At 40.7% G+C, this 26,202-nt stretch overlaps 1 protein-coding gene across 1 annotated transcript in view; it reads left to right on the top strand.

Annotated features, from left to right (window-relative positions):
* Tsga10 (testis specific 10) overlaps positions 1 to 26,202 on the top strand; it is a 103,594-nt gene that overhangs the window by 57,423 nt on the left and 19,969 nt on the right. The window contains exons 11-15 of the mRNA XM_032900959.1: positions 2,026 to 2,180; positions 6,465 to 6,520; positions 9,719 to 9,887; positions 12,227 to 12,337; positions 14,523 to 14,708. Coding sequence (XP_032756850.1) covers positions 2,026 to 2,180; positions 6,465 to 6,520; positions 9,719 to 9,887; positions 12,227 to 12,337; positions 14,523 to 14,708 — 677 coding nt within the window. The remainder of the gene's footprint in view (positions 1 to 2,025; positions 2,181 to 6,464; positions 6,521 to 9,718; positions 9,888 to 12,226; positions 12,338 to 14,522; positions 14,709 to 26,202) is intronic.

Genomic DNA, 26,202 nt, shown 5'->3' with positions numbered 1-26,202 from the left:
TACAGATGCCTCCATACACACACACACTCACATATACATATATATGGCTACACAAAATAGAGGGCTATACTGTTGAGACTTTTTATATTGGATAATAAATTGCTGTATTCTTCCCTAGGGAGGCTAGTTTTTTTCTGAAAATTCCAAATATTAGAAATGATTTCATCTTCCATAGGCTTAACAAAAATTTACCTGGTACTTCTAAATAGAGTTAGATACAATCACATCAACATACATGGGAACTTTATCCAAGTAATTTTATTTGTAATCCCGAACAATTAAAAATCAGAATCCGGCATGGTAGTTCATACCCATAGTCTCACACTTGGGAGGTTGAATTGGAAGACCATGAGTTCCAGGCAGCCTGGGTACTTAACAAGTCCCAAGTCTGCTGCTGAGGTTATGCCATGAGACCCTGTCTCAAAACCCAGCAAAACAAAAAAAGTTCAAACCAGCATAATACAGTGAATTGGAAAGTATCAAGAAAACAAAGAGGTAGCTGCAGTGAGATACGAAGGCATCAAGCTAAGGTTTAGAGTTTTAAAGAAATGGCTATCAGGAGTCTCTCTGTTGCTGTGACACAGTAGTCTGGCAAAAGAACCTCAAGGGAGGCAGGGTTCATTTCAGCTCACAGTTCAAAAGTACCAGCTCATCATGCAGGGAAGCCCAGACAGTGGGAGCTTACAGTAGCTGCAGACATGTCTACAGACAGAAGAGAGCAACGGAACATGCTTGCTGCTCAGCTCACGTTTTTCTACTTTTTTATGCAGTTCAGGACCTACTGCCTAGATGATATTCCCTTTCCCAAGTCAGAAGTGTCTTTCCACATCAATTAATGAAATTAAGAGAAACGCATATAGGCATACCAAAAGATTCTCAGATGAATCCTAGATCGTTTTGTGGACATCACCATGATAGCTGGATGATAGGTTGGCTGGTTTTCAGTAGAAATGTACTTAGATACAGAAACAACAATGCGTGTGTGTGCCTGGGAGTCATTACTGCTCATACAGAAAGACACGCCATTGTTAAGTACTGTATGGGATAGAATGGTATTACCTAGTAAGCGCTGCTCTGGAATGGCTCTTGACAGGGATTAACTCCATAGGCAGCATTCTAGAGGACTGGTCTACCAGCATTCTCCTCTCAGCACTGGAAGAGTGCTCCTCACACTGGCATGTGACATAGTCTCCTAGAAGGTTAACAAAGATCATTGGAGCCAGACCTGTTGAAGGTTTATGCGAGGTAATTCTGCTGTCCTAGAGCATCCGCCTCTCCAACAGGTCCCACCTACTGTGGATTAGAACCACTGTGGGCTATGGGGCATGGCGTGCTTGCCGAAATACAAGTTGCTGTGCCCACTATCAGAATTTTTGATTCAGTAGGACCATGGAAAGCATAAAAATGTGTATTTCTTAGGTGATTCTGACAGAGTTGGGTGATAAAGCACAGTTTAAAAATCTCTGCTTTGTAAAAGTTATTCGTGCCTTCAACATTGATATTGGCTTGTCAGAGTTCTCAGAAAGAGAGTACCACAGATAATTCTCTTTCTTAGAAATTTTAGAAAAGTAAGGAAGACTCAAAATATTGGGAAGCAATTATCTCTAAGCTGATTTGATATAATATTCTATTAAATGTTGTTGTCAACTTTATATTCAATTTGCATTCTAGGCTAGAAGGGAGAGGAAGTTAATGGAGAAAATCTGTAGGTTGTTTCAATAGTCCACCTGCCTCATGCATTCCCCTTGGAGATCAGTCTGGTCAGATTTGGATATAGGGCTTTCCCTTGCTATAATTCAAAGGCATTAATTGTGCCTTTACATTTATGGGCATTTAGAACTTTGGATTCACTATTGTTTGTAATCACACAAAGACTTTATCTGGGGTGTAGTGCTCTTAGGTGATTGGTAACATAGGACCCTGATTAAAACAACACCTTATAATCATTTAGATAATTTTATCGCAGTCTGATGAACTAGAAAAGGACTCCATCCTGATTAAAACAACGCCTTTATAATTATTTAGATAATTTTACGAGGCAAAATATTGCACAGCGAGAAGAAATCAGCATCCTTGGTGCAACCCTCAATGACCTGGCTAAAGAGAAGGAGTGCCTGCAAACATGTTTGGATAAAAAGTCTGAGAACATTGCATCCCTTGGAGAGAGTTTGGCAATGAAAGTATGTTCTGAGAGCTGCTAGACAAGATATGCTTAAATGAAATGTTTAAATATGAAACTGTGGGTTACTTGACTTTGAATAAAGAATGGGATTTTTCTCAGATTTTCCTGGAAAGCAAAAACTTTAAAATCCGATGTTGAAATGTTTTAAGCAAGTTTTAGAAAGCATGCATGCAAATCTACTAGCTAGTGTTTTAAATGTTCTTTTCTATCATGAATTAGTGATTCATATTCACTGACAATGATTAAATCTAGTATCAAAGTGATAAGAATGGTTTTTTCTTTCAAACATTTTAGAATGCCTTAGAATGTCATACGTTCATTCCATTAAAACTTCCTTTGTGGTTGTAAAATAGGAACATATTTTGTTTTTTGAGACAAGCCTCACTGTGTAGCCCCAGATGACCTGGAACTTAGTGTGCACACCAGCCTGGCCTCAAACTCCCAGCGATCTGTTTGCCTCTGCCTCCCAAATGCTGGGATTAGAGGTGTGCACCACCAAGCCCAGCTTATGTAAGGTATTTTTGGGGCACATGTTTTAGTGCAGATTGTCAGTCTTTGAGAATAGGCTGTGTGCTTCCTTTTCATAAAGCTGGGTAATAATGTCACCCATGATTTTTTTCTTGTCAAACAATAACAGAAGATTTTATGAGGAAAACAGAAAAACACGAAAGCCCCCTTTTAGCTTATAAAGTGATCCTGAACGCAAGTCTAGTTTGTTTTTATCTGTTGTTAGCAAAAATTGTATCATCGAAGTAGGAGCTTTCTCTAATCTAAGGGAACTAACCCATTAATATATCCATCTGTCCATCCAGTCTTTCAACAGGTATTTATTAACATGCCCTGGGTGATATAATTAAAACTGAGGGTCAATGGGGCCACAGAGTAATAGAGAGATGGTCCTACTATTATAGGACAGGGTTGGACCATAAGTTTGCTATGTGTTACTGGCACATCTGATCCAACCTGGGTCTTGGGCCAGGAGAAGATAGGTCTAGGAAGCCTTCTAGGGAGGGACATGTCTAAATTTTTATAAGAGATGACTAGAAATAAGCCAGAGAGGACTTAGGGAAAAAGGACAGTGGGAATGTGATAGACAAACAGAGACGCTTACACTAGAGTCCACTGACTCTTGTGGGAGAATTTCAGGACAGGTCCAGAGAGTTCATGGCTAGAGCATAGGCTGCAAAGAGCTACCGGTGAATAGAGAAACAGCCAATCACAACGACCCATGTGATGCGGACTGTGGACTTTATAGCTGTGATGATGTGAGGAGAGGTTACAGCTGTGTCTCTGTTTAGAATGAATATTCTATTGGCTACAAATTGGCATGAAAGCTGGACTATGAGGACCTGAGAGACAGGGACTAGTAAAGAGTAGGACCATGAGAACCGTCCTCAGAAGCTGTGAGGTGATGAGAGGAACAGATCTGTTAAGGAAGTAGGACTGAGATCTGCTTTCTGCCTCCTCAGTAGTCCTGTGTGTGAGGAAGGAACACAAAACAGAGCATGCCTGGGAAGAGTGGTCTCTGACCTCCTGATTGGAATTGGCTTTGGGACCTGTAAATGTTATACTTAGAGGCTGATGGAATTTAGGTTTAGAGTGAAAATTGAAAATAAATTTGAAATCATAAATATAATTGAAGTCATTGAAGGAAATGGTACCTGCATGTGTATATGTACACATACATGTGTGTTCAGTGCATGTGTGTATATGCACTTGTGTTTTGTGTTAGTCTCTATGTGTGCCTCTGTGTGTGTGTTTTCTTGCTGAAATGATCTTTTAAATTTTTACAGGTTGTATGAACCATACATCCTCTGAAGGGAAAATGATTTGTTAAGATAGCATTAGAGAGCTAAAAGTGAGGCCCGGCATGGTGGCACATGCCTGTAAACCCAGAAAGGCAGACACCTAGGCAGGAAGGTCTCTGTGAGCTCAAGGCCAGCCTGTACTACATGGCAAGTTCCAGGCTAGCCAGAGATATATAGATTCTCTCTCAAAAACCCAAACAAACAAAAGTGATATGTCCTCTGTAGTGACACTTTAGAACTGAACTACCAGAGCCCATAAGTAGAAAGCAAGACATTTCGTAGTCTAATGTCGCCATACAGAAATAAGGTAATCTGGAGTACTCTGCATTAGAGTGAATAAACTGATTTACCCTGGTAATCTTACCTTTAATTTTAAAGGTTTTATTTTTATTCATGTGTATGTGTCTGTGTGTATGTGCAAGTATGTGTGAATGCCTGAGGAGGCCATAGTAATAAGTTGGATCCCTAGAACTGGAGTTACAGTTAGCCGAGCCACCTGACATAGGTGCTGGGAATCAGACTCTGGTCCTCTGGACAGTAGCAAGTGCTCCTATCTCAGCCCTTGGCAATCCTAGTTTTAAGACATGTTTTGCTACTTGGTATCAATTAATGGTAGAAAATAGAGTAGCAAACACATAGACTTTTTTGAGTATGAAAAGCTAGAATTGAAAAGTTTTAGCTTTTCTTCTTTATAAGTGTGTTTTAACAGTTTATGTGAGCATGTGCTCCTCACTGGAAGAACACACTCAGGTTGTGCAAATGATTTTAAATTTTCTTTTTATTTCTAGGAATATTAAATATTCTCATGTTGGTAGGTTTGAAGAATAGTGATACTAGGGTTCTACTAAAAGAAAAAATTGTCTGAGAGGATATATTATTGGGTTATACTCAATAATTTTTGCCCTGGATATTTTATATATTCCTACAGAATCTCACTTTTTTATCCTTTTGATTAAAAAAAGAGGCCCTGTTTAGGGATATAAAGTATAATCTGTACTTAATCATGTAATGTCTTTTAAGGCACTAGATGTTCAGTGATGTTTTCTAAATTCACTTTTTAATGTATGACATCACAACTTGCTTAAAACCCTGTATAAACTGACTCTTACTTTTTAAAAATGTGTGTGTGAGGGTGTGTATGTGTGTGTGTGTGTGTGCGTGCGCGCATGTGATATGTGTATGCCTTAGGTTTTGAATTTCTCACTGAACCCAAAGCAACTAATTTGGCTGGAGGCTGCTGCCAAGCCTTAGGGATCTCCTGTCTCCACCTCAGAGCTAGGATTGCACGTGCACACCTCATACGGCTGCTGGGATCAACTGAGGCCCTCATGCTAGTACAGGCTTGCACAGCAGGTGCTTTACAGAGTGAGCTACCTTCCCAGTGTGCGTGTTTTGTGTGTGTGTGTGTGCGCGCATGCGTGAGGTTTTCTTCCATGAGTTTGTTCTTCAGGGGTATGAATTGTTTTGTTAATGGAGGCTGTAATAATACCCTGGCCAAATATGTTTGGTCACACTGTCACATACAGAGTCTTCATCATTCTATCAAAGAGCACAAGCTAACGATCCCTTAAGGTGGGGCACATGAAGACAGTGCATGCTCACTGAGGGTTTGAAGGCAATAGTATCAGAGGCAGCATTCAAATCCATTTCAGCCTCTACTGAGTCCACTCTTTGTATTTTCTTCACAACAGCTCTGAAATATACTGGGACAGATATTTGAAGTTTATATTGCTAATATAAATAATGTACTCAGTTGGTTTTTTTCTAAGAGATAATTGCCTATGGTTCTATATGTAGGATTGAGGCTAGGGAAGAGCTCACCAATTAGTTATCTAATACTAAATGTCAGCCCTGAAAACACACATACACATACCATACAGACTGAGCAGTTAGCATTTATGTGTTTAGGGATATGTGTGTATATACATATACATACATGTACATGACAACAACGAGTTAAAAAAAAAAAGGAGTCCATGAATTTGAAAGAGAGCCATGGGGGAGTTTGGAGGGAGGAAAGGTAAAGGGAAATGGCCTTATTATGTTATATTATATTCTTAAAAATGAAATAAATAATTAAAAAGAAACAAATTCAGTTACATATCATTCACTTTCCCAAGTTTTATAATATAGGGAACATATAGAAAAAATTGATACTATTTAGTATGGAATATTTCATTTAAAACATGGTAGTTATGGGGGTCTTCTATAGCTGGATGATTGCACAAATCTTTTAATACAATATTAGTTATATGATCTCATATCAATATACTTAAGTATATTCTTCCCTTTTATGAATATATTAACTTTACCTAGTGTAAGTATATACATTGATTATAGGCTTTAAAGTATATAAAATATGGTATAAGTGTTTACAGACAAATGGAAATCATGGGGGAGGGTTCTTTTATTCATTCAGCTTTAGTAGGAACTACTTTTAAATAATTTAACTTAATATTTTTATTAATTTTAAGGAAAAGACCATTTCAGGCATGAAGAATATCATTGCTGAGATGGAACAGGCATCAAGGTAAATGCTTCAACAATACTGGAGCTCTTACTGGAGTCAGTAGGATTTACGTACAATACAAAGAGACTGAAAGTCAGGAGGCTGTGTTATGTATCCGACCTGATGCTCAACAGAGGCCTAGGTTGTCTTGGAGAGTAAAGCAGAGGATGGTGTGCACCAGGAGAAATAAAGGGCAGGGCTTCCAAAGCAGACATAGTAGCAAGGATCACAGCTCCCTCAAGTATGAGTGAAGTGAAGGGACTGGAGAGATGGCTCAGCTGTTAGGAGCATGTTCTGTTCTTGCAGTGGATGGTGGCCCAGATGATCCTATACTCTCCTGTCTGCGGTAGGCAAGCATGCGGTGCATATGCAAAATTATAGGCAGAACACACACATGGGAAATTAAATCTTTGGATAAAAAGAAATGATGAAAGGAGGAGCCAAACATGCGAAGAGGCCTGTACACTACACAGCGAGTTTGATTTCATCCTTTGGGAGTAAAGGCTATTAGGGGTTTTAAAGTTTTAAAGTAATTTTTATTGGACTACAGGAAGAAGAGGTACTAAATTGGGCTTTAGAAGAGATAAGAACAATAGAAGGAATGAGTTGTTTATGATGAGAGACTTTAGGAAACACCAGGCTTCCAGGTCCCACAAGACAGGATGTGTGTTCAGAGAAAGAGGATTTTGCCTCTGAATTTAAAGAGCCTCTGAGAACTTGTTGTAGACATGTCCAGGAAGCATGACTCTGCAATGTTAGCAGGGAGTTAACCACGAAGACAATGATTCTGAGGGGTCCATGGAGCTGAGAACTATGCCAGGCACAGGAAGGACAGAATCCAACAGAGGCTGAGTATCCTACAATAGTTGTGGGCATACTGCAGGAGCAGAGCTCTGTGTCGGCCCAGTCCATAAAGCTAGACACCTCAGCAGCCTGAGAGCAGGGCTGGGGACTGGAGCGCCTTGGAGCTACTGGTGTTCAGTCTACATCGAAGGACTGGTGAAGCTGGAGTCTGTTGACAGCAGGAGCAGCTATGGCTGCATACATTCAGTAAGAAGGGCTGGGGCCACACAGCACTGCTTTCCTGGAAGAGCCACTTAAGGAGTGCTGTCCACTTTGAGGGTGGGGCTTCCCCAGTATGTTAAGCTTCTCCAAAAACACCATCTTGGACATTATCCCTAGAGGTGTGTTTTCCAGGGTCTTTAAGTGTCACCCAGTTGATAAGACCAGCCATTGCAAGTCTATCTCTCACCAAGTTGACACACAGTCACATCTAATGTCTTTTTTAATTTTTAAATGAAGAATGTAACAAGGTCATAAGTCCAGGTGATGTGAAATACCTATCCTGTGTCCAAATGAAAATGCACTAATTCTTCCTCCATAAAAATGGCAAAGTCCCTTGAGGAATGTTTATTTTTTTTTATAATTCATGAATTAAACTTGATAATATAGATATAATGGCACATAAATTCTGAAAGAAACTAAATTAGTGTATTATCTGATAAACTGTAATACAGGAAAGAAAAACACAGATCTGCTTAATAAGTATGTATGTACATGTACACATGCACAAACACATATGCACACACACACACACACACACACACACACACACACACAGAGGAGATGTGTGGTAATTAGAATCCTGGCTTCTGTAACTAGTCATGTGACTGTAGCTGATAATGTACTACTCATGTTTCATTTCTTGTGCCTTCAAAAACTGCCTCAGTAAGTCTAGATTCATTATATGGGGGCGTGACACCTTCACTCGAGAAGGACCTGGGGTTTTTATCATCCTACCTAGGTTAAGTTGAAGTTTCTTTCCCATTGACTTAATCAAAGGGCATTATAACACTAAGAGATGCCCTAAAAGATTTGTATTTCAGACATGCTGTTGTTTTCTTTCATTGTGGGACACCAGTCAATCTGCCTCTGGTAGTCTGAATCAATCCTAATACTTTAATTCCTTTCTAAGCATGCTGACTCAGGAACACAAAGTGGCCAGGAGGACGCCTTGGCTTACAGATCAGTGGAATGGTTCTTGTACCTCCTGATTGAAACCCTCTTCCCGCTCTAGAACCAAAGCTTGGAGGGTACCAGAATATAATGTTGTGGGAATAGGAAGTAAGCATTCTAGTAGATCACTAGGGATGATGGGGAGTGGTACCATTTTGATTTCCATTTTTCAATTCTTGGACCATGAATACTGGCTAAAGGGAAATAGTACCGTATGTTGGACATTGATTCAGAACATACACAGTCTTCTGGAAAACCCTGCCCTAATCCTCTGAGCTATTGCCACATATTAGGTGCTTTAACTCGATCTTAAAAGGTTGTTCCACTATTCTATCAGATCAGCTGCTTCAGCATTAACATAGGGAGAAAATTGAAGCAATGCACTAAAATCAGGGACTAGGCAAGGCTGCACACTCTTTCCCTACCTATTCAATATAGTACTCGAAGTCCTAGCTAGAGCAATCAGACAACAAAAGGAGGTTAAAGGGATACAAATTGGAAAGGAAGAAGTCAAAATATCACTATTTGCAGATGATGTGATAGTGTTCTTAAATGACCCTCCAAAATTCCACCAGAGAACTATTAAGCCTGATAACCAACTTCAGCAAAGCGCTGGATATAAAATTAACTCAAAAAACTCAATAGCCTTCCTCTCCTCAAAGGATAAACAGGCTGAGAAAGAAATTAGAGAAACAACACCCTTCACAACAGTCACAAATAATAGAAAATACCTTGGTGTGACTCTAACCAAGCAAGTGAAAACGGACTTTTAAAGGCACAGGGGAAGAAGATGTGGCAGAGGAGAGTCAGCCTTAATGGCTAGAAGTAGGGGCTGGGGATTTAGCTCAGTGGTAGAGCGCTTACCTAGGAAGCACAAGGCCCTGGGTTCGGTCCCCAGCTCAAAAAAAAAAAAAGAAAAAAAAAGAAAAAAAATGGCTAGAAGGATGGTGAACTTCCCATATGTGTCAGAAGTTTGAGATGCAGTGACCCACCCCCTGACTTGTCTGTTTATACTTTCCATACTGAAGTGTGGGACTGCCAGAGAGATGGGAAGTGTCTTTACAGCGTTAGCTCCTTTAAATGTAAACGTCTTAAACCTTTACAGTTAGTTTTCATTCTAACTGTCCATCTTCTGTCTGTGAGAATCTGTCATTCTATTTCAGTAAGCTATTCTTCTTATGTACTGTTTGATTTGCGGAATAGACAGTCTACGGAAGCCCTAATTATGTGCGAACAAGATATTTCCAGAATGCGCCGGCAGCTGGATGAAACGAATGACGAGCTGGGGCAGATCGCCAGGGAGAGAGATATCTTGGCTCATGAGAATGACAATCTTCAAGAACAGTTTGCCAAAGTCAAACAAGAAAACCAGGTATACTTCTTGTTCTCAGAATCTTCTTCTCAAAGACAAAAATGATTTCTTCAGAGACACAGCCCTTATTTAATTTTGTAGAAAAACCCAGACACTGAAACTCACAACACTCTTGTTTTTTACTTTTATAACAGATTGACATATAATTTCTAGGTGAAAGTCTCAGACAGAAAGTATTAGATATTAAAGAGAGAGGAATGGAATAGAATGGGTTTGTTTTAAACCTTTGAAAAACTTCTGTATCAAAGGGTATTTGAATAAACAAACAAGGATTAAAACCTATGAAAAGCTTTAAAGCAGTGGCCATATTTATGGTGGACTATGTATTACTGTGTTTAAATATTATGTGTGGACTATGGTACATTTTTGGACCTTTTTTAGCACTATGATAATTTTTAGGGAAATTCTAGTTTTTACTCTGTAACACAATGTATTTCAGTGACAGTCTTCAGTTCTAATAACACTACAAATTTGAACCTTAAAACATTCTATTTCTTGAGAAAAAATGGAAAACAAGTATCAGAAACTAGTGACTCATCTCAGTTAATAGGTGCTTGTTAAGCTCGAATCCTGAGTTTGACACCCTGAACCATAGCTGGTACTGGTGCCCCTAGTCCCAGCACTCAGGATGTAGAACCCATAAGACCAGGAGCCCAAGGTTATGCTTGGCTGTAATCACTTTGAGGTCATTCTGGGGGACTTGAGTTAACAGCTACTTTTGACATTTAACATTTATTTCTGCTTATTTCATTAAATTCAAAATTCTAATTCTATTAGTTACTGTTCTATCATTGTGAAGAAATATCACGACCAAGGCAACTTATAAAAGCAGTAATTTAATTGAAGGCTTGCTGATAGTTTCAGAGGATTGGTCCATGATTATCATTGCAGAGTGCAGTGGCAGGCAGACAGGCAGGCAGGCAGACAGACAGGCAGACAGGCAGACAGGCAGGCAGGCAGACAGGCAGACAGGCAGACAGGCAGACAGGCAGACAGGCAGACAGGCAGACAGGCAGACAGGCAGACAGACAGGCAGATAGGCAGACAGCCATGCTATGCTCCTGAAGCAGTAGCTAAGAGTTCCCATGCTAATCTGCAGGTAGCAGACAGAGAGAAAAAGAGGCCTGGCATGGGCATTGGAAACCCAAACTCATCCCACTGACACACCTCCTCCAAGGCCACAACACTCCAACAAGCCACACCTCCTGATCCTTCCCAAACCTTCAAGCACATGAGCCTATGGGGCCCCTCTCCTTTAAGCCACCATACCGCTTTTACGAACACTTTTTAAATGTAGGTAGAATGAAACTTGATGCCCTTTCTATGCGAGGAGGCAATAGACCTAGTTATCTAAGTTCACATGGGGTTGACTCTCTTTGTTAGACTGTATTATCATGCATTTAAATTCTAAGAAAGGCATGATCTGTAAAATGGATGGCAAGGGAAGCATTTACTATAGTGTCCGGGATGCCACTTATTAGCTGACCATGACATAAATTTCTCTGCCTCCTTAAACTGCATACTCTTGATTGGTCTCCAGAAGAAAACTATCATCATAAGAGTTTACATGTGCTCTAGGGTAGTTTTCTTCTTCCCGTAGGTCATATAAGAGAAGTCTTTATGTAAACCACAGGCTAAGAAAGAACAATGTAGAAATTTTGGAGAATGGGAACCTTAGAAAGTTTTATTTTTAGTACCACACCTTTTAACAGAATTATAAGTTCATTATAGAACTTTTATTTTGAAGGAAAGGAAAAAGAAATATTTCTTGGGGTCTTAACCATCCAGTTACTGTTGTGTTAGCTTTTCATGTGTATTTTTACTGATTTCATTGCAATTGCAATTTTAAACATTGTGACTAGAATGTTTTACATTTCAAATGCAGAGAATGGCTTCTCTCTTCTGAGCATCTGGAAATGCTCAGCACGTCTCTATGAGAATGGTTCACAAGTTCTCTGTGAAAACTCTCTTTTACAGTAAACAATGTGCGGAAATTCCCATTCCTTACCACAGTTGAAACTTTCACTCTTCACCAACTTGGTAGCCAGAATGCTATTCTGTGTCTTAATTAGCATAGTTTTGGTTACTACTAAAGCTTAATTTAGTGTTACCAACTCATGCTCCCTGACGTCTGGGTTCTTTGCTTGTTTTCTTTTGTTATTTTGTTTTTGTTTTTGTTTTTTGTTTGTTTTTAACCTCGTTCACATAGATTTTGACATGGTTACTATATTAATTTTATATAATCATCCGATTCAGATATTTACACTTTAGTTTAGATGCTTTCACATATAGGAGTGTCTATTTATTATAGTCAAATCTAGCTATCTTTTTTCCCATAGGCGCTGTCCAAAAAACTGAATGACACTCATAACGAGCTCAGCGACATAAAGCAGAAGGTCCAGGACACGAACCTGGAGGTTAACAAGCTGAAGAACATATTAAAGTCTGAGGTACGCAGACATGGGTCTCCTTGCTCGGAACACAAGTTTTCATAAGGCCGAGTTTAGTGATCTACTACCCTCACCAGAATTGGGAACCAAGCCTTTATCTAACCAGATATTACAGTTTTGACTGTGCAGATTAACCATTTGCATTCAGAATCACCAGTGTCCTGTAAGATGACTCTTGAGCACGTTTCCTTTCAGTTTGCTAAATTCAGAGTAAACAGCCCAGGTAAGTAGATTCTCTCTAATTGAAGAACAAGGGGCATAAAATACTGTGTTTTCTGTTATACATGACAAAAGTGGCTCTTCCTGTTGGACAGAGCAGAATGGATCACACTATTTTGAGACCATCTGTTTCTAAGAACCAGTAGGTTGCTGTCATTTGCACATCTCTTTAGCCACTACTTGATCTAAGGGGTGTGTGTGTGTGTGTGTGTGTGTGTGTGTGTGTGTGTGTGTGTGTTGGGAGTGTGTGAGCTCTGTAATATACAGCTTGTCTGAACATCAGATGCACTTAGTACTACTGTGTATTCAGTACACAGAGATGTACTTAGGTAAAATGTCTAACATAGTGTAATAGATCAATATCACAGGTGTGGTGTGATATTGGTCCCACATGAGACTCAAAGTGTCTGTGGGAACTTTACTTCCCTAGCTGTGTATTTCATTTAACACTTCACTTAATATCTGCATACAAACATATTTTGACCATGTGTTCATAACATACATAAACAACATTTTTAAGGGCTTGGTGAGATAAGGCATTCTTAGGATTCCTGGATTGTGCCTGTTGCTTCAGGAGCTTTGGAACGTCTGGGTCTGAGTTTGATTAGAAATAGTGGGGACTCGTTTGTTGTTCTTTGGTTGTTTTATTAGCTGAGGATTTCTGACGGGAAATGCACTGTCTCTGGAAGGAGAGCCTTCCTGACAGACATCACTGAGATAATGACTGATATTTAAAGAGCAGGCTGGGCAGACTACAGTCCTGAGGCTGTTTCCTTCCTATGCATGTGAATTCCGTGTGAACATGTGTGTCTACCTGTGTGTGAGTGTGGACGCCCGTAGAGGCGAGATGCCCTCCAGCTGGAGCTACAGAAAGTGGTGAGTTGCCCAACATGGTTGCTGGGAACCAAACCTGGGCTTTTACAGGAGCAGCATGAACCATCTTTCCAGTCCCTAAGATAAGATATGGTTTCGAAGTAGCCAACAGTGGTCATTTAACATAGTATATTATTTATGGAACTGAATTTTGCCTATAGAAAGCAGGTCTTACTTAAATTTATTTATGGTATCACTTTGAAGATTTAAAAAACCAATCTGGTTCCCACAGGTGGTAGATACAGCTCAGTAGTAAGAGTGCTTGCCTGGTGTGTACACGGTCCTGGATTCAGTCCCAGGACTGCCAAAAATAATTGGGCTCTGTATTGTACGCACAACTTACACATAGGTGTATGTTATGAGCATACATTTGGTATTTTTTGAGCAATACTTTTGAGCAATTTCTGACAGCTTAATAGTAGAAAGCCCAAGAAAGATTATAGTCTGTGACAAGAAATGATGCCTCAGAGTCAGGTGACATGGCTTAGTGGTGAAGAGCACTCTTACAGAGGACTCAAGGGCAGTGTTCTAAGCCAAGGTCAACTCAAGAGGACCCAAAATCTCTGGTCTCCAAGGGCACCAGCTGTCAACGTGAACACACACACACACACACACACACACACACACACACACACACACACACACCACTTAAAAACAAAAAAGTAAATCTCATCAGAAATTGACACTTAAGCTATGAAGCGGTCATGAGCTATGAAGGGGTCATGTAGAAATTCTGTGACCAGCACATACAGCTCAGTAAAATGATTGGAAGCAAGGGAATGGTGTGAGGTTGGCAGCTGAGGCCATCAGGGCTCAGTGAGCAGTCATGGAGGGAAGATTCCCTAAGAAGAAGCACGGGCTGTGTGTCCAGTCCTGAAGATGAGTCATCTGCTGAGTGGGTGCCTGACTGACGCAGGTTGGAGTACACTTCTTTATATCCCTTACAGGAGGCCCTTTCTAGGTTCAGGTGAGTAGGATTTCCTCAGGGTTGTGTAGCAAGTGATTTCCCAAGGCCCAGATAGCAGTGTTCCATACGCACTTTATGTTAAACACTTTTAAAGTTTTAAAGTAACACACAAGATTTGCTTTTTAGGAATCCGAGAACCGGCAAATAATGGAACAACTCCGAAAATCCAACGAAGATGCTGAGAACTGGGAAAATAAGGCCCGCCAACTAGAGGCAGAAAACAACACACTCAAACTGGAGCTTATCACCGCGGAAGCCGAGGGCAACAGACTGAAGGAAAAAGTCGATGCCCTTAACAGAGAAGTTGAGCAAGTAAGTGTAGAAATGTGCTTACACGGTACCGCATGTCACATTAGTGAGTTTGGTTGGGCTCAACATAGTGACAAACAGTTGAGTTATATAAATGCATTGTAAGATAGAATTTCCTGATTATTCTTCTACCCACCTTGGTTCTCAGTACCCACAAACAGAGTAATCACCAGCTTTTTTTTTTCTTAGTTGGGAACTGTTAAAAAAATTTTTTTAAAAAAAGCAATAAAATAGATCTGTTTCTATCCTGCATGTGTAAGAACATTAGCATTAGCATGTTGCTGCATTTGTTTCACATGTTTTCATGAAATATCACCAGAGTCAGGAGCAGTGTGGCTCAGTGGTTAAGAGCTCTTGCTGCTCTTCCAGAGGACCTGAGTTCCATTCCCAGGAGCCACATTGGATGGGGAGCACATGAGCTCTCTCTCTCTCTCTCTCTCTCTCTCTCTCTCTCTCTCTCTCTCTCACACACACACACACACACACACACACACACACACACACGAGATAAATCAAAAGAAACCAAACATTGAGTTTACTGGACATTAAGCTTCTCACCCACATATTGGGGACGTGTAACTTTGACATTATTCTGGCTGCTTCTCATGAGCTCACACTCTTTTTGTGTATCTCTCACCTACCAGTGACATATGTTTTCTGTTTTCAGGTCAGGTTTGTAGATGTGCATGTGTGTACCACCTGCCATTGTAGTGGCTTGCGTGCATGTGTGTTCGTAGGCCAAGGTTGGCAACTGGCATCTTCCTCAGTCATTTTCTACCTTTCTTGTTGTTTTCTGAGACAGGTCTCTTAGTGAACCTGGAGCAGGACAGCTCAGCTAGCCTGGCTGGTCAGAAAGCCCCAGAAAGCTCCTCTTCTTTGCTCTCCAGTACTGGGGTTGCAGGTGTGCCCCGCCAGCCATGTCTGGACTTGTTTGTTTTTTAACACATAGTTTCTGAGAGGTCAGACTCAGATCCCCAGGTTTGCATTGCAAACATTTTACTGACTGAGCTATCTTCCCAGACCTACTCCCTACCCCTTTGTGTGTGTGTGTGTGTGTGTGTGTGTGTGTGTGTGTTAAGATTTTATTTTTTAAAAAGATTTATTTTATGTTTATAAGTAAACTGTTGCTATTTTCAGACACACCAGAAGAGGGCATCATATCCCATTACAGATGGTTGTGAGCCACCATGTGGTTGCTGGAATTTGAACTTGGAATCCCTGGAAGAGCAGTCATTGCTCTTAACCACTGAGCCATCTCTCTAGCCCTGTTTTTTATTGTTAGTGTATGTATGTATGTATGTATGTATGTATGTATGTATGTATGTATGTGCATATGTGAGAAAGAGGGAGATGGAAGGTGTTTGTGCATGTAAGTACAGTACCCATGGTGTTGGATCTCCTGGCATTGGAGTTACACATGGTCGTCAGCAGCCTGACCTGGGTGCTGGGAATCAGACTTTTGGTTGGCAATGCAATATGTCCTCTTAGTTGCTGAGTCGTCTCTCCAGTCTCTGTCATGCCGTCTTTATTTGTTAGGGCTGGGGATTTGGTTCAGTATTGGGTACTTGCCCAAATTTATCCTAGGCACTACAAATAATTTTACTTAAGTAATAAAATATACTAGTTATGTGTTTGCAACCAGCCCTTGTAAGGTCAGCAGCAACTTTAAAGCTTCATCTGATTCATTACACATATACATCAAACAGTGATGTATATTCATTGTGTAAATATTTTCTTGCTTACATTATCCCCTTATTAAGGGGAATTCCCCCCCCTTTTCCATAGTGAAGGGCTCTGTAACAAACATTCTTTTTATTTCTTCTGGCTCTGTTTTCTTAGACTTACATTTGAAAGTGAGTGCCTAGTCTGAGATACACACGATTTCACTTAGTTTATTAAATTGCTTTCTAAAAGTTTACTCTTGCCAGAAATCATGGCTTATAATTTGCTTAAATACTATATTCAGTATTATGAGCCTTATTTTTTTCCACAGTTGTGTTTTGTTTCCTAGATTACAAGTGAAACTGAATGTCTTTTAATACTGCTTTTTAAAAACTACAACTGAATCTTTTACCAAAACAATGTGTCCTCTAAACCCACGAAAATTACACAAATTCTCAGAAGCAACTGTGCACCAGAAATTCATTTGGAAGTTTCCTTTCTATACATTGTTAGCAAAGCACTTTCTAGAATAAGCGACCGCTGTGCCAAAAAGACTGTGTTCTATAAATATCTTTGACGGATATGTAGGACCTCTTTAAGGAACTACCGCCACATATGGCTAAGATGTTTGAGGCTTTCCCTTCGGCAAGAGCAAAACCAGCACTAACAGCCCAATAGCAGGAAGCCGGGAGTTCCTGGCAGAAGGCTGGCCGACACTTGTCTGACTCACATTTCGTCAGTAGCGGGTGGCACATGTCTGGTAAGGACACAAGTTACAGGGTTCAGTGTTTATTGACCAGTTAAGGTTCCTCTTGTTGCTGTTAGTGATTAACGCTTCTCTAAATCGTCCCGGCAGTGGTGGTGATGTGAATTCCTTGCTGCCGCCTCAATGTTCTGGATTCCCAAATGAAAGGCACACACACATACATGCACATACACATGCACAACACATGCACACACACTGCCTTCTATTTTAATATGCCTTAAACAGCTTAATGGTTGGGCCACTCCCAAACTTCCATGTCGCTAATGCCTCCCCTCCGGTACTCCTGAGTTATTACTTACTAAAATTTATATTCCATGTTTGCTACCCTAGACCCAATGGAGGGTGTTGGGGGAAGCTGGGGCCGCTTTTCCCTGGGTCTTCCATGATTGGTATGTGCTCTCTCTCTTCTGCAGCTCTCAAGCCTGGATCTTATTCCTTCCTGGCATGGTGAATCTCCTTTCTACCCTTGGTCCCCTTGCCCACAAATCCTAAAGTCCCACCTCTGTCTTCCTGCCCTGCCATTGGCTGCTGGCAACTTTATGTACCAATCAGAACCAACAGGGGGCAGGAACCCTCAGCATCTTACTTACATACTGACTCTTGGGAAATTTTGGGAACCCAAATAACATAATGTAAACATTAGACCAAATCCACAACACCTTTCAGATGGGTTTTCTCTTAAATTTCTTTTGAATACATTTTTAAAAATTTAAAGTTTTGTGTGCATGAGTGTTGGCCGGGACGTATGTGTCAGTGGGTCCCATAGAAGCCAGAAGAGGGTATCGGATTCTGTGGGAAAAAATTACAGATGATTGTATACAGCCATGCCGATGCTAGATCCAAACCCTGGTCCTCTGCAGGAGCAGAAAGCGCTGTCAGCCATTGTGCAGTCTCTCCAGACCTTGGGATGATTCTTTCCTTACATTTGTATACCTTGCTTCTATTCAATTGTTGGTTGGTTGGTTGGTTGGTTGGTTGGTTGGTTGGTTGGTTGGGGTTGGTTGGTTGGTTGGTGGGTTTTTCAAGACAGGGTTTTGTTTGTTTATTTGTTTAATGTAGCCTTGACTGTCTTGGAACTCGCTCTGTAGACCAGGGTGGCCTTGAACTCACAGAGACCTGTCTGCCTCTGCCTCTCAATTGCTGGGATTAAAGGCATTGCCACTACCACTGGCTGTACATTTTTCTTATTAAGTGGCAGGAATTCTCTGTAATATTTTAGATCACAGCCCCGTTTTAACAGTTAACTTGTCTTTTCATTGATTTGCGAGATAAAGAAATGCAGATGCACTTATAATTATTATGAATCTTTCCCATATGAATTATGTTTTCCTTAAGTAATTCTTTAGTGTCCTATGACCTGGAAGCTATGTTCCTATATGCTCATTTAAACTTATGTAGAGGGTGAGACAGATAGGAGAGAGGGAGGATAGAGAAAAGCGGGTAATCATTACCAAAGTACACTCAAGGCAGGGAAATGCCTATAATATCATCAGTATTCTAGGTTAGTACAGTTTACAGCAGTGAACAACTGCTGCTTGATATCAGAAATTGATATCAAAGGAAGTTCATCTGTTGTTACCCTGCTTTGATCATGGCATACTGTGTGAATGTATTATATTCGACAAATATGATGTCAACTTAAAGACAAAAATTATCCTGAAAATGTACTTGCGTGGATAAGCGCATCTCTGTCACCGCTCTATACCTCTGGGTCTGAGGGAGGCAGTGACACATGCATCCCATCTGAGGTTGAGCATCCCAACACTTATTCTCTGCACTTTGATCAAGTGGAGTCTCTACTTTAACTTTTGTTAAAGTTAAAACAAAAGGCAAAGGAAAAAACACTTGCTGCTCTGATGAGGACCACAGTTGTAGCAGGCTCACCCTGGGACCTGGGCCCCTCTAGCCACAGGTTCTTACCCAGATTTCCAGCACTAGGCATGAATTTCCCTACCTGGGATAGACCATAAACCTGACAGTTGGTTTTCCTCAAAACAGTCACACCACTCTGCATCCAGGGTGTATCTTGCCATGCCAGTTGCTATTATAGCTTGCTTGCAGGGTCAATACTATTATTAAATATTAATTCTGGGTAAGACCACTGATGACTGTCTACTCCCAGCAGCCTGCATGGCACACTCCAATAATATGATCACGTCCCTGGTCAGCTCCAGCTTGCTTTCTTCATGTCTGGTGACCAAAGTGTGTGGTGTCTTCAGCTACAGAGTATTACTGTCCTCTATTCTCCTTCGAGATAGGATGTTAGTGTACAGCCCAAGCTGATCTTGAACTCATGTCTGCTTATGTCTCCCAGATTATAGGCATGTACCACCACACCGGCCTTGCACATTTTAAAGTTACTGCTTTTTCTAATACCTTTTATCATGAATTATTCCTGCCATATGGTTGTCCTATTTAAAGTATATTCAATGGTCTTTGGAATATTATGTGTTATGACCCTGTAAAAATGACCACTTTTGAACATTTTCATCACACTAAAACAAAAACAGTGTGCCCATTAGCTGTCATAACCAGCCACTCCACTTTCTTTCATGTCTTTGATCCATGCTGGGTTAAATTTTATACAAGGTATTAAGTATAATTTTGCATCTCTAAGATAAATCCTACTTGCTCATTATGAATAACAATTATTCTTTTTGGTGCTAGATTTGGTTTTCTAGTGATTTTTGTTGAAGTTTTTCTCTTATAACAACCTATGTTTGTATAAGATCCAAGCGGTAGTTGTAGGATCCACATGACACTGACTTCATATAATAACTTGGAAATGTTCCTTTTGCTTCTAGTGTTTATAAGAGCTTGTATGTATTTGCTGCTAATTCTTTAAAGGTTTGGTAGAATCGAAGTCTGAAGCCATCTGTACCTGTTCTTTCTGGAAAGTTTTTAAATTGCTAGTCAGACTCTTTGTTACAGGCCTATTCTTTTTCTCTTTTATTCATTTTAATACTTCATGTCATTTAGTAATTTGTCAATTTTGTTGAATTGATTTAACTACACAGTATATCTTTATAATTATTTTATTTGATAAATCACACTTGCTTGGTTTCATCAAATTGAGAATATCTTTTGCCATTTATTTACTCAAGTTGTTTTCCCCCTTGCCTTTTCTCTAAGATCTGGAATTAAAAGTATAAATGTGTGGATCACCTGATCCTATTCCACAGATTATGAAAGCTGCACATTTCCCTGTCTTTTCGTCTCTGGATTCTGTTTTTGTATCATTGCTATTTTTGTGTGTTGTGAGTGTGTTATGTAGTAAAAAAACAGATGAGCACATTCGCATCTTTATACAATGTCACAGTTAATTGAATAACAACACATTCACAACCTAAATTGGTTTCATTAGTTTGTTTGCCCAGTGATACCAATTCTGCCTTATAGCTAGCTGCTGGCGCCAACAGCCCCTTTATACCTTTCTTATTTGCTAATACGTAATTAATACTGTGCATATCCATGCACAGGGTTATAGAATGCCCGAAAGAGCTTAAAACACTAGAGTTTAGAAAGGCTGTTCTGAGTTGGAGATAGAGACCCAACACAGGTACAAGAAGAGTTTCTGTGACCACAGGGGCAGAGCTGCTCAGGGCAGGATCTAGATGCAGGCCAGGGGCAGAGACAGGAGTCCTTTGCTATGGCAGTTTTCCTGGACAAGACTCATAAGAAGGTACTGACCAGGCAGAGGGCCTGCCAATGTTTGGTCTTGAAAGGCTTCTTCTAAAGTCTGGGGTAAGGTTCCATTGCTCTGATTGATAGTTTTTTTCTCTATTGCCTTTTCGCTAAGATTCTGTACTTGAAAGTACAAATGTGTGGATCACTTGATCCTGTTCTGCAGATTACGAAGGCTCTGCATATTTCTCCTCAGGAGGCTGGTCTTTGTAACATAATGTGGCATGTTTTCCAGTGTCATTATTCATTGGCATGATCCTTAGAGCTCATTGGCCAATCAATTTAGCTGAATTGGTGAGCTTCAGGCTCAGTGAGAGAATGCATCTTAAAAAAGTAACATGGATGTGACTAAGGAATGCACTTGGTGTTGGTCTCTGGACCAGGCATGCATACACACACACACACACACACACACACACACACACACACACACACACACACACACAGGAGAGAGAGAGAGAGAGAGAGAGAGAGAGAGAGAGACAGAGAGACAGAGAGAGAGAGAGAGAGAGAGACAGAGAGAGAGACAGAGAGAGAGAAAATGTAGAGTCACTCCTTGATATTTAAAATGGAGTAACTCATGTTGTCAAGGCTGTTGCTATGTAAAATGTAATCATTCAAGGGTCAGGTGGGCACTGAAAGCTGAAACGGGTACAACACAGAATCAGCCAGGGTAGGTCTCTGCATATTTTGCTCATCGTCTGCAGAGAGGTCCTGCCCTCTCTCCAGTGTTACATCTGCTTACAATGACTAATGCTCATTCTGGCTGTGGACACAATTTTTTGTGAAATTTTTATATGTCTGAAATGTTACATTTACATTCATTTGTCAGTTTTATTTTCTGAGACAGTTTCAATATGCACATACTTGACTTGAACTTGCTACATAGCCTTGAATTTCCTTTTGTGTATGTTACCGATGATTGAGTCTAGACAAACCCTCTCCCGCTGATTCATTTCCTAGTCCTCTCACTTTTTGAGAGAGCCGTAAAGTGCAGACAAGCTGTGAACTTTGGACCTTTCTGCCTCTTGAGTACCTGAGATTACAGACCCGGGTCACCAATCCAGTTTAACCGATTTTTAAAAAATGCATAGTACCTTTCCGTTCACTAATAAGTTGTCACGTTGCCAACACACTTAGCTTCACTGTCATTTGATTCATCCTTTCTATTTATCGTGATCATTTTCTTTCTTTCTATTTTTCCATTTTATATATTTGTCTTCTTTATATATTTCTGGCTGCCACTGCTTATAGGTTACACATTGTATACCTTTTCCTTTAGATGTTAAAATAATTATTAACATCACTAACTCCTTAGCAATATTTGACTAATGAGTACCACATCCTGCTCACTAGCATACACTGTCTTTTCTCTGTCACACCTCCCCCACATTTTCACGACTTTACCATGCACTATTTTAGTTTCATGGTCTTTATATACCACAGTGCATAATCATTGCTGTTCTCATGATCAGTACTGTTTGTATGTACCTAGAAGCGTCTAAATCCTTTGTTCACTTGCTTCTTGTGTTCTGTTTCTTCCTTATTCAGTTTCCTTTTCTGGCCTTCCTTTCTGCAGAAACCAGGATGTTCATTTTCCCAGCTCTTTGAAAATGACTAGTGTAGCCTTGGTCTTGAGAATTAGTCTAGCTGAACATAGAATTCTGGACTGAGAATACTTCCCTTTATAACTTTAAAAATAACCTGGTAGGGATTGGAGGAATGACTCAGTGGTTAAGAATGCATACTGCCTTTGCAGAGGACTTGAGCTCAGTTCCCCTACCCACATCTGACAGCTCACAACTGCCTCTAACACTCAGGGGACTTGATGCCTTCTTCTGGCTTCCAGATACCTGCGTGTCCATGGTGAACACACGCACACATTCACACACAAAGAAAACTAGAAATAAATCTTCAAGACAGTAGCCCCTGTCCTTGTTGGTAGATCTCTTTTCAGTCTAGTGTCTCTCCTCTATTGCCTGCCTCTGTCAACATTCCCATTATGGTCTTGTCTTTCTCATTGCTTAAATTCTTCTGCCGTGTGTGGGGTTTGTTTCCTCTGGCTTTGGTGTTTTCGATTTTTCTTTCTCTGTTTCATTCAGAGTACGTGTACTTCTTATTAGTTCTGGAAATATTTCAGATATTACTTCTTGAACATTCCAGCTTTCAAGTTCCCTCTCCTGTCCCCTCAAGTCTTGCTTTATCTTGATTCATTTCCCTTCACTATTGGTTCTGTCATAGTGAGTGCACGTCTGTATTCTGTGCTTCGTCTTGCACAGGACTGGTCCCTTTTCATCTGTTCTAGTCTGTTCTTGGTCCTTCCTATGGTTTTCACTAGAGACACTATGTTTCTTTCTAGAAGTGATGTTCAACTATTTTTTTTCAAATGTGCCCATTTTTCCATGTGTTATTTTTTCTTTTCAGATTCCTTCCTTAATGACTTTGTACTTTCCAGCACATTTTGCTCAGTAATGTGGATTTCTGGAAGTGCGGTCTTATTTTGTTGCTCTGACTCCGCTTTGAGCTGGATTTTGGCCTCCTGTATTCTCAGACTTTTCTTAAACAGAATCCTCCACTGCATGGAATCTCATGTGGTGCCGTGGGTTTGCTTTTGTACAGTGACTCCAGGTTATTACTGACAGGGCACAAACTGTATGTTAACATTTAGAAGTAGAGATGAGTAGAGTAGCATCTCAAAATTATTAGAATCAAAGTTTATGTTTATCACAGAAGACATTGTTTTCCTATCCAGAGGTCGGGTCCAGATCAGCTTTTGGTGGTTTCTGTATGGCTAAATAGACTTCCCCCTTTTTCATTTATAGCACATTATCCAAGAATCCCAGGTTATATAGAGGTCATGGTTCTTTGTGTGTGTGTGTGTGTGTGTGTGTGTGTGTGTGTGTGTGTGTGTGTGTTGACAGAAGTCATATAGGAAAGGCTGTGGCAAGCAAGTTCTGGAGAGGGCCCACAGTTTGCATGGCTGCAATGGTTGCACTCTGGAGAGGCACATCCTACAGACTTTATCCCAGGATTGCATCTCACTGTTGATACGCCTTTCCTGCCACTATCATATAGCCTAGTGATTCCTGGGCATCAGCCCACCATATAGGATGAATCTCCTGCAGATAACATGAAGATGAACTTCATGAATTAATGCTGTTTAGATGAATTAATGAATTCCTGATTTGATTAAAATAATTTTACAAAGAAAGTTTAAAGAGAAAGTTTTAGTTGTTCAGCTAGAGAGATGTAGTGAAGTTAGAATAAAGAAAAGATTGTGCCCCCTCCTCCCAAAACAGTCAGTAAAGGCTGCATAATAAGGACGACAATGAGCTTTCATCAATTACCTAATAAGAGAAATAGGCCTGGAACAGATTTGTGATCAAGGGAAAAAACATTCATTCTAAGTGAGATCCAAGGGTGAGACCACAGGTGTGTACTATGATAAAGCTTGGCCATGTGAGACTGTTGCATTGAACTTATAATGAGCTTATAGAATAAAACACTGCTTCAAACTTACTATGGACGTCCTTCTGTAACTCCCCTTCTATGTAACATTTTATTTATGCATAATTTTATGAAGAACTTTTGTCAGAAGGTATAAAAAGACTAAGAGAAAAATTAAAGTGTGGCTGTTGGGACTGTGTTCTATCCATCAAATGGAGGTATGTCTGTCTGTCTGTATGCATGTATACTTAAGAGTTAAAAGAGTTCAGAGTTTCTCTCTGGGCCAACCCAGACAAGTTTTAATCTGTCAGTAGTGCTGACCCCAAAAATTGCCCACCACTATCAGCAAGTGGTGGGGGCCAATTGGCTGTTATCAGATTAACTGCAATCACCATACCCTTTTACTGCCTACCTCAGTTTACCATGTGATGTCAAAGCTGGTCTTCTCTCTCTCTCTCTCTCTTTGTCTTACTCTCTCTGTCTCTCTCTCTCTCTCTCTCTCTGTCTCTCTCTCTCTCTCTGTCTCTGTCTCTGTCTCTGTCTCTCTCTCTCTCTCTCTCTGTGTGTGTGTGTGTGTGTGTGTGTGTGTGTGTGTGTATGTGACCCAGTTTTTTCATGTTTGCTAGGCAAAGTGGCTGTATCCCTGAACTGCAAAACATCAGTGCTCTCTTGCTTTGCTCCCTTTGTGGAAATGAGAATTTCTTTCTTCTCTGTAAGCTCAGATATGAAATTGATAAAAATGTTTTCTTACAGGAAAGCAGAGGTGGGAGGAACTCTCTGAGTTCAAGGCCAGCCTAGTCTATGTCTGGTCTACATAGTGAGTTCCAAGCCAGCCAGGGCTACATAGTGAGACCTTGTATCAAAACACACAAGATGTTTATTGCTCAGTTTCATCTTGAGAGTTTTTCCTCAGCTTAGCCAATCATCTTAGTAGCATCTACAACCTCCAGAGTGAGCTTCCAAAAACACAAGAAGCCTGATCACCTCACCACTGGCTGAGGAGCACAGCTTACTAAAGCCTGCCTGACTCTGCATCTCCTGTTACTTTTCTGTGACCTCTAAGCTCTACTCACACTCCCTTCTTTCAGTTCTTGGAGCGTGTTATTCTTGCATCCAACAGAGCTGTGGTGCTTTGCATTTTTTTCAGCTTGAAATGCCTGCTTCTGCCACTTGTCTGCTCACTGTTCAGTCATTTCCCTGGGGAGGCCATTCCTGACTTTCTGAGTCCTTCAGCATATGCCAGTACTTTTGTTGTCTACTTTTCCAGAAATATGTTCTTTTTATTGGATATTTTGTTTACTTACATTTTAAATGTTATCCCCTTTCCTGGTTTCCCTTATCCCATACCTACTCCTCCTATGAGGGTGCTACCCCCACTCACCCACACACTCCCACCTCCCCGCCCTGGCATTCCCCTACACAGGGACATCGAGCCTTCACAGGACCAAGGGCCTCTCCTCTCATTGATGCCTGACAAGGCCATCCCCTGCTACATATGCGGCTGGAGCCATGGGTCTGTCCCATGTATACTCTTTGGATGGTGGTTTAGTGTCTGGGAGCTCTGGTTAGTATTGTTGTTCTTATGGGGTTGCAAACCCCTTCAGCTCCTTCAATCCTTTCTCTGACTCCTCCAATGGGGACCCCATTCTCAGTTCAGTGATTGGCTTCGAGCATTTGCCTTTGTATTTGTCATGCTCTGGCATAGCCTTTCAGGAGACAGCTATATTCGGTTCCTGTCAGCATGAACTTCTTGGCATCCGAAATAGTGCCTGGGTTTGGTGGCTGCATGTGGGATGGATCCCCAGGTGGGGCAGTCTTTGGATGGCCTTTCCCTGTGTCTGCTCCACTCTTTGTCCCTGCATTTCCTTTAGACAGGAGCCATTCTAGGTTAAAAATTTTGGAAATGACTGGGTGGCCCCATCCCCCAACTGGGGGCTT

This window comes from Rattus rattus, chromosome 4 (genome assembly GCF_011064425.1).
Source record: "Rattus rattus isolate New Zealand chromosome 4, Rrattus_CSIRO_v1, whole genome shotgun sequence".
In the NCBI taxonomy this organism is placed as follows: domain Eukaryota; kingdom Metazoa; phylum Chordata; class Mammalia; order Rodentia; family Muridae; genus Rattus; species Rattus rattus.
The sequence above is the reverse complement of the archived record's forward strand: the minus strand, read 5'-3'. Positions and strand labels throughout refer to the sequence as shown.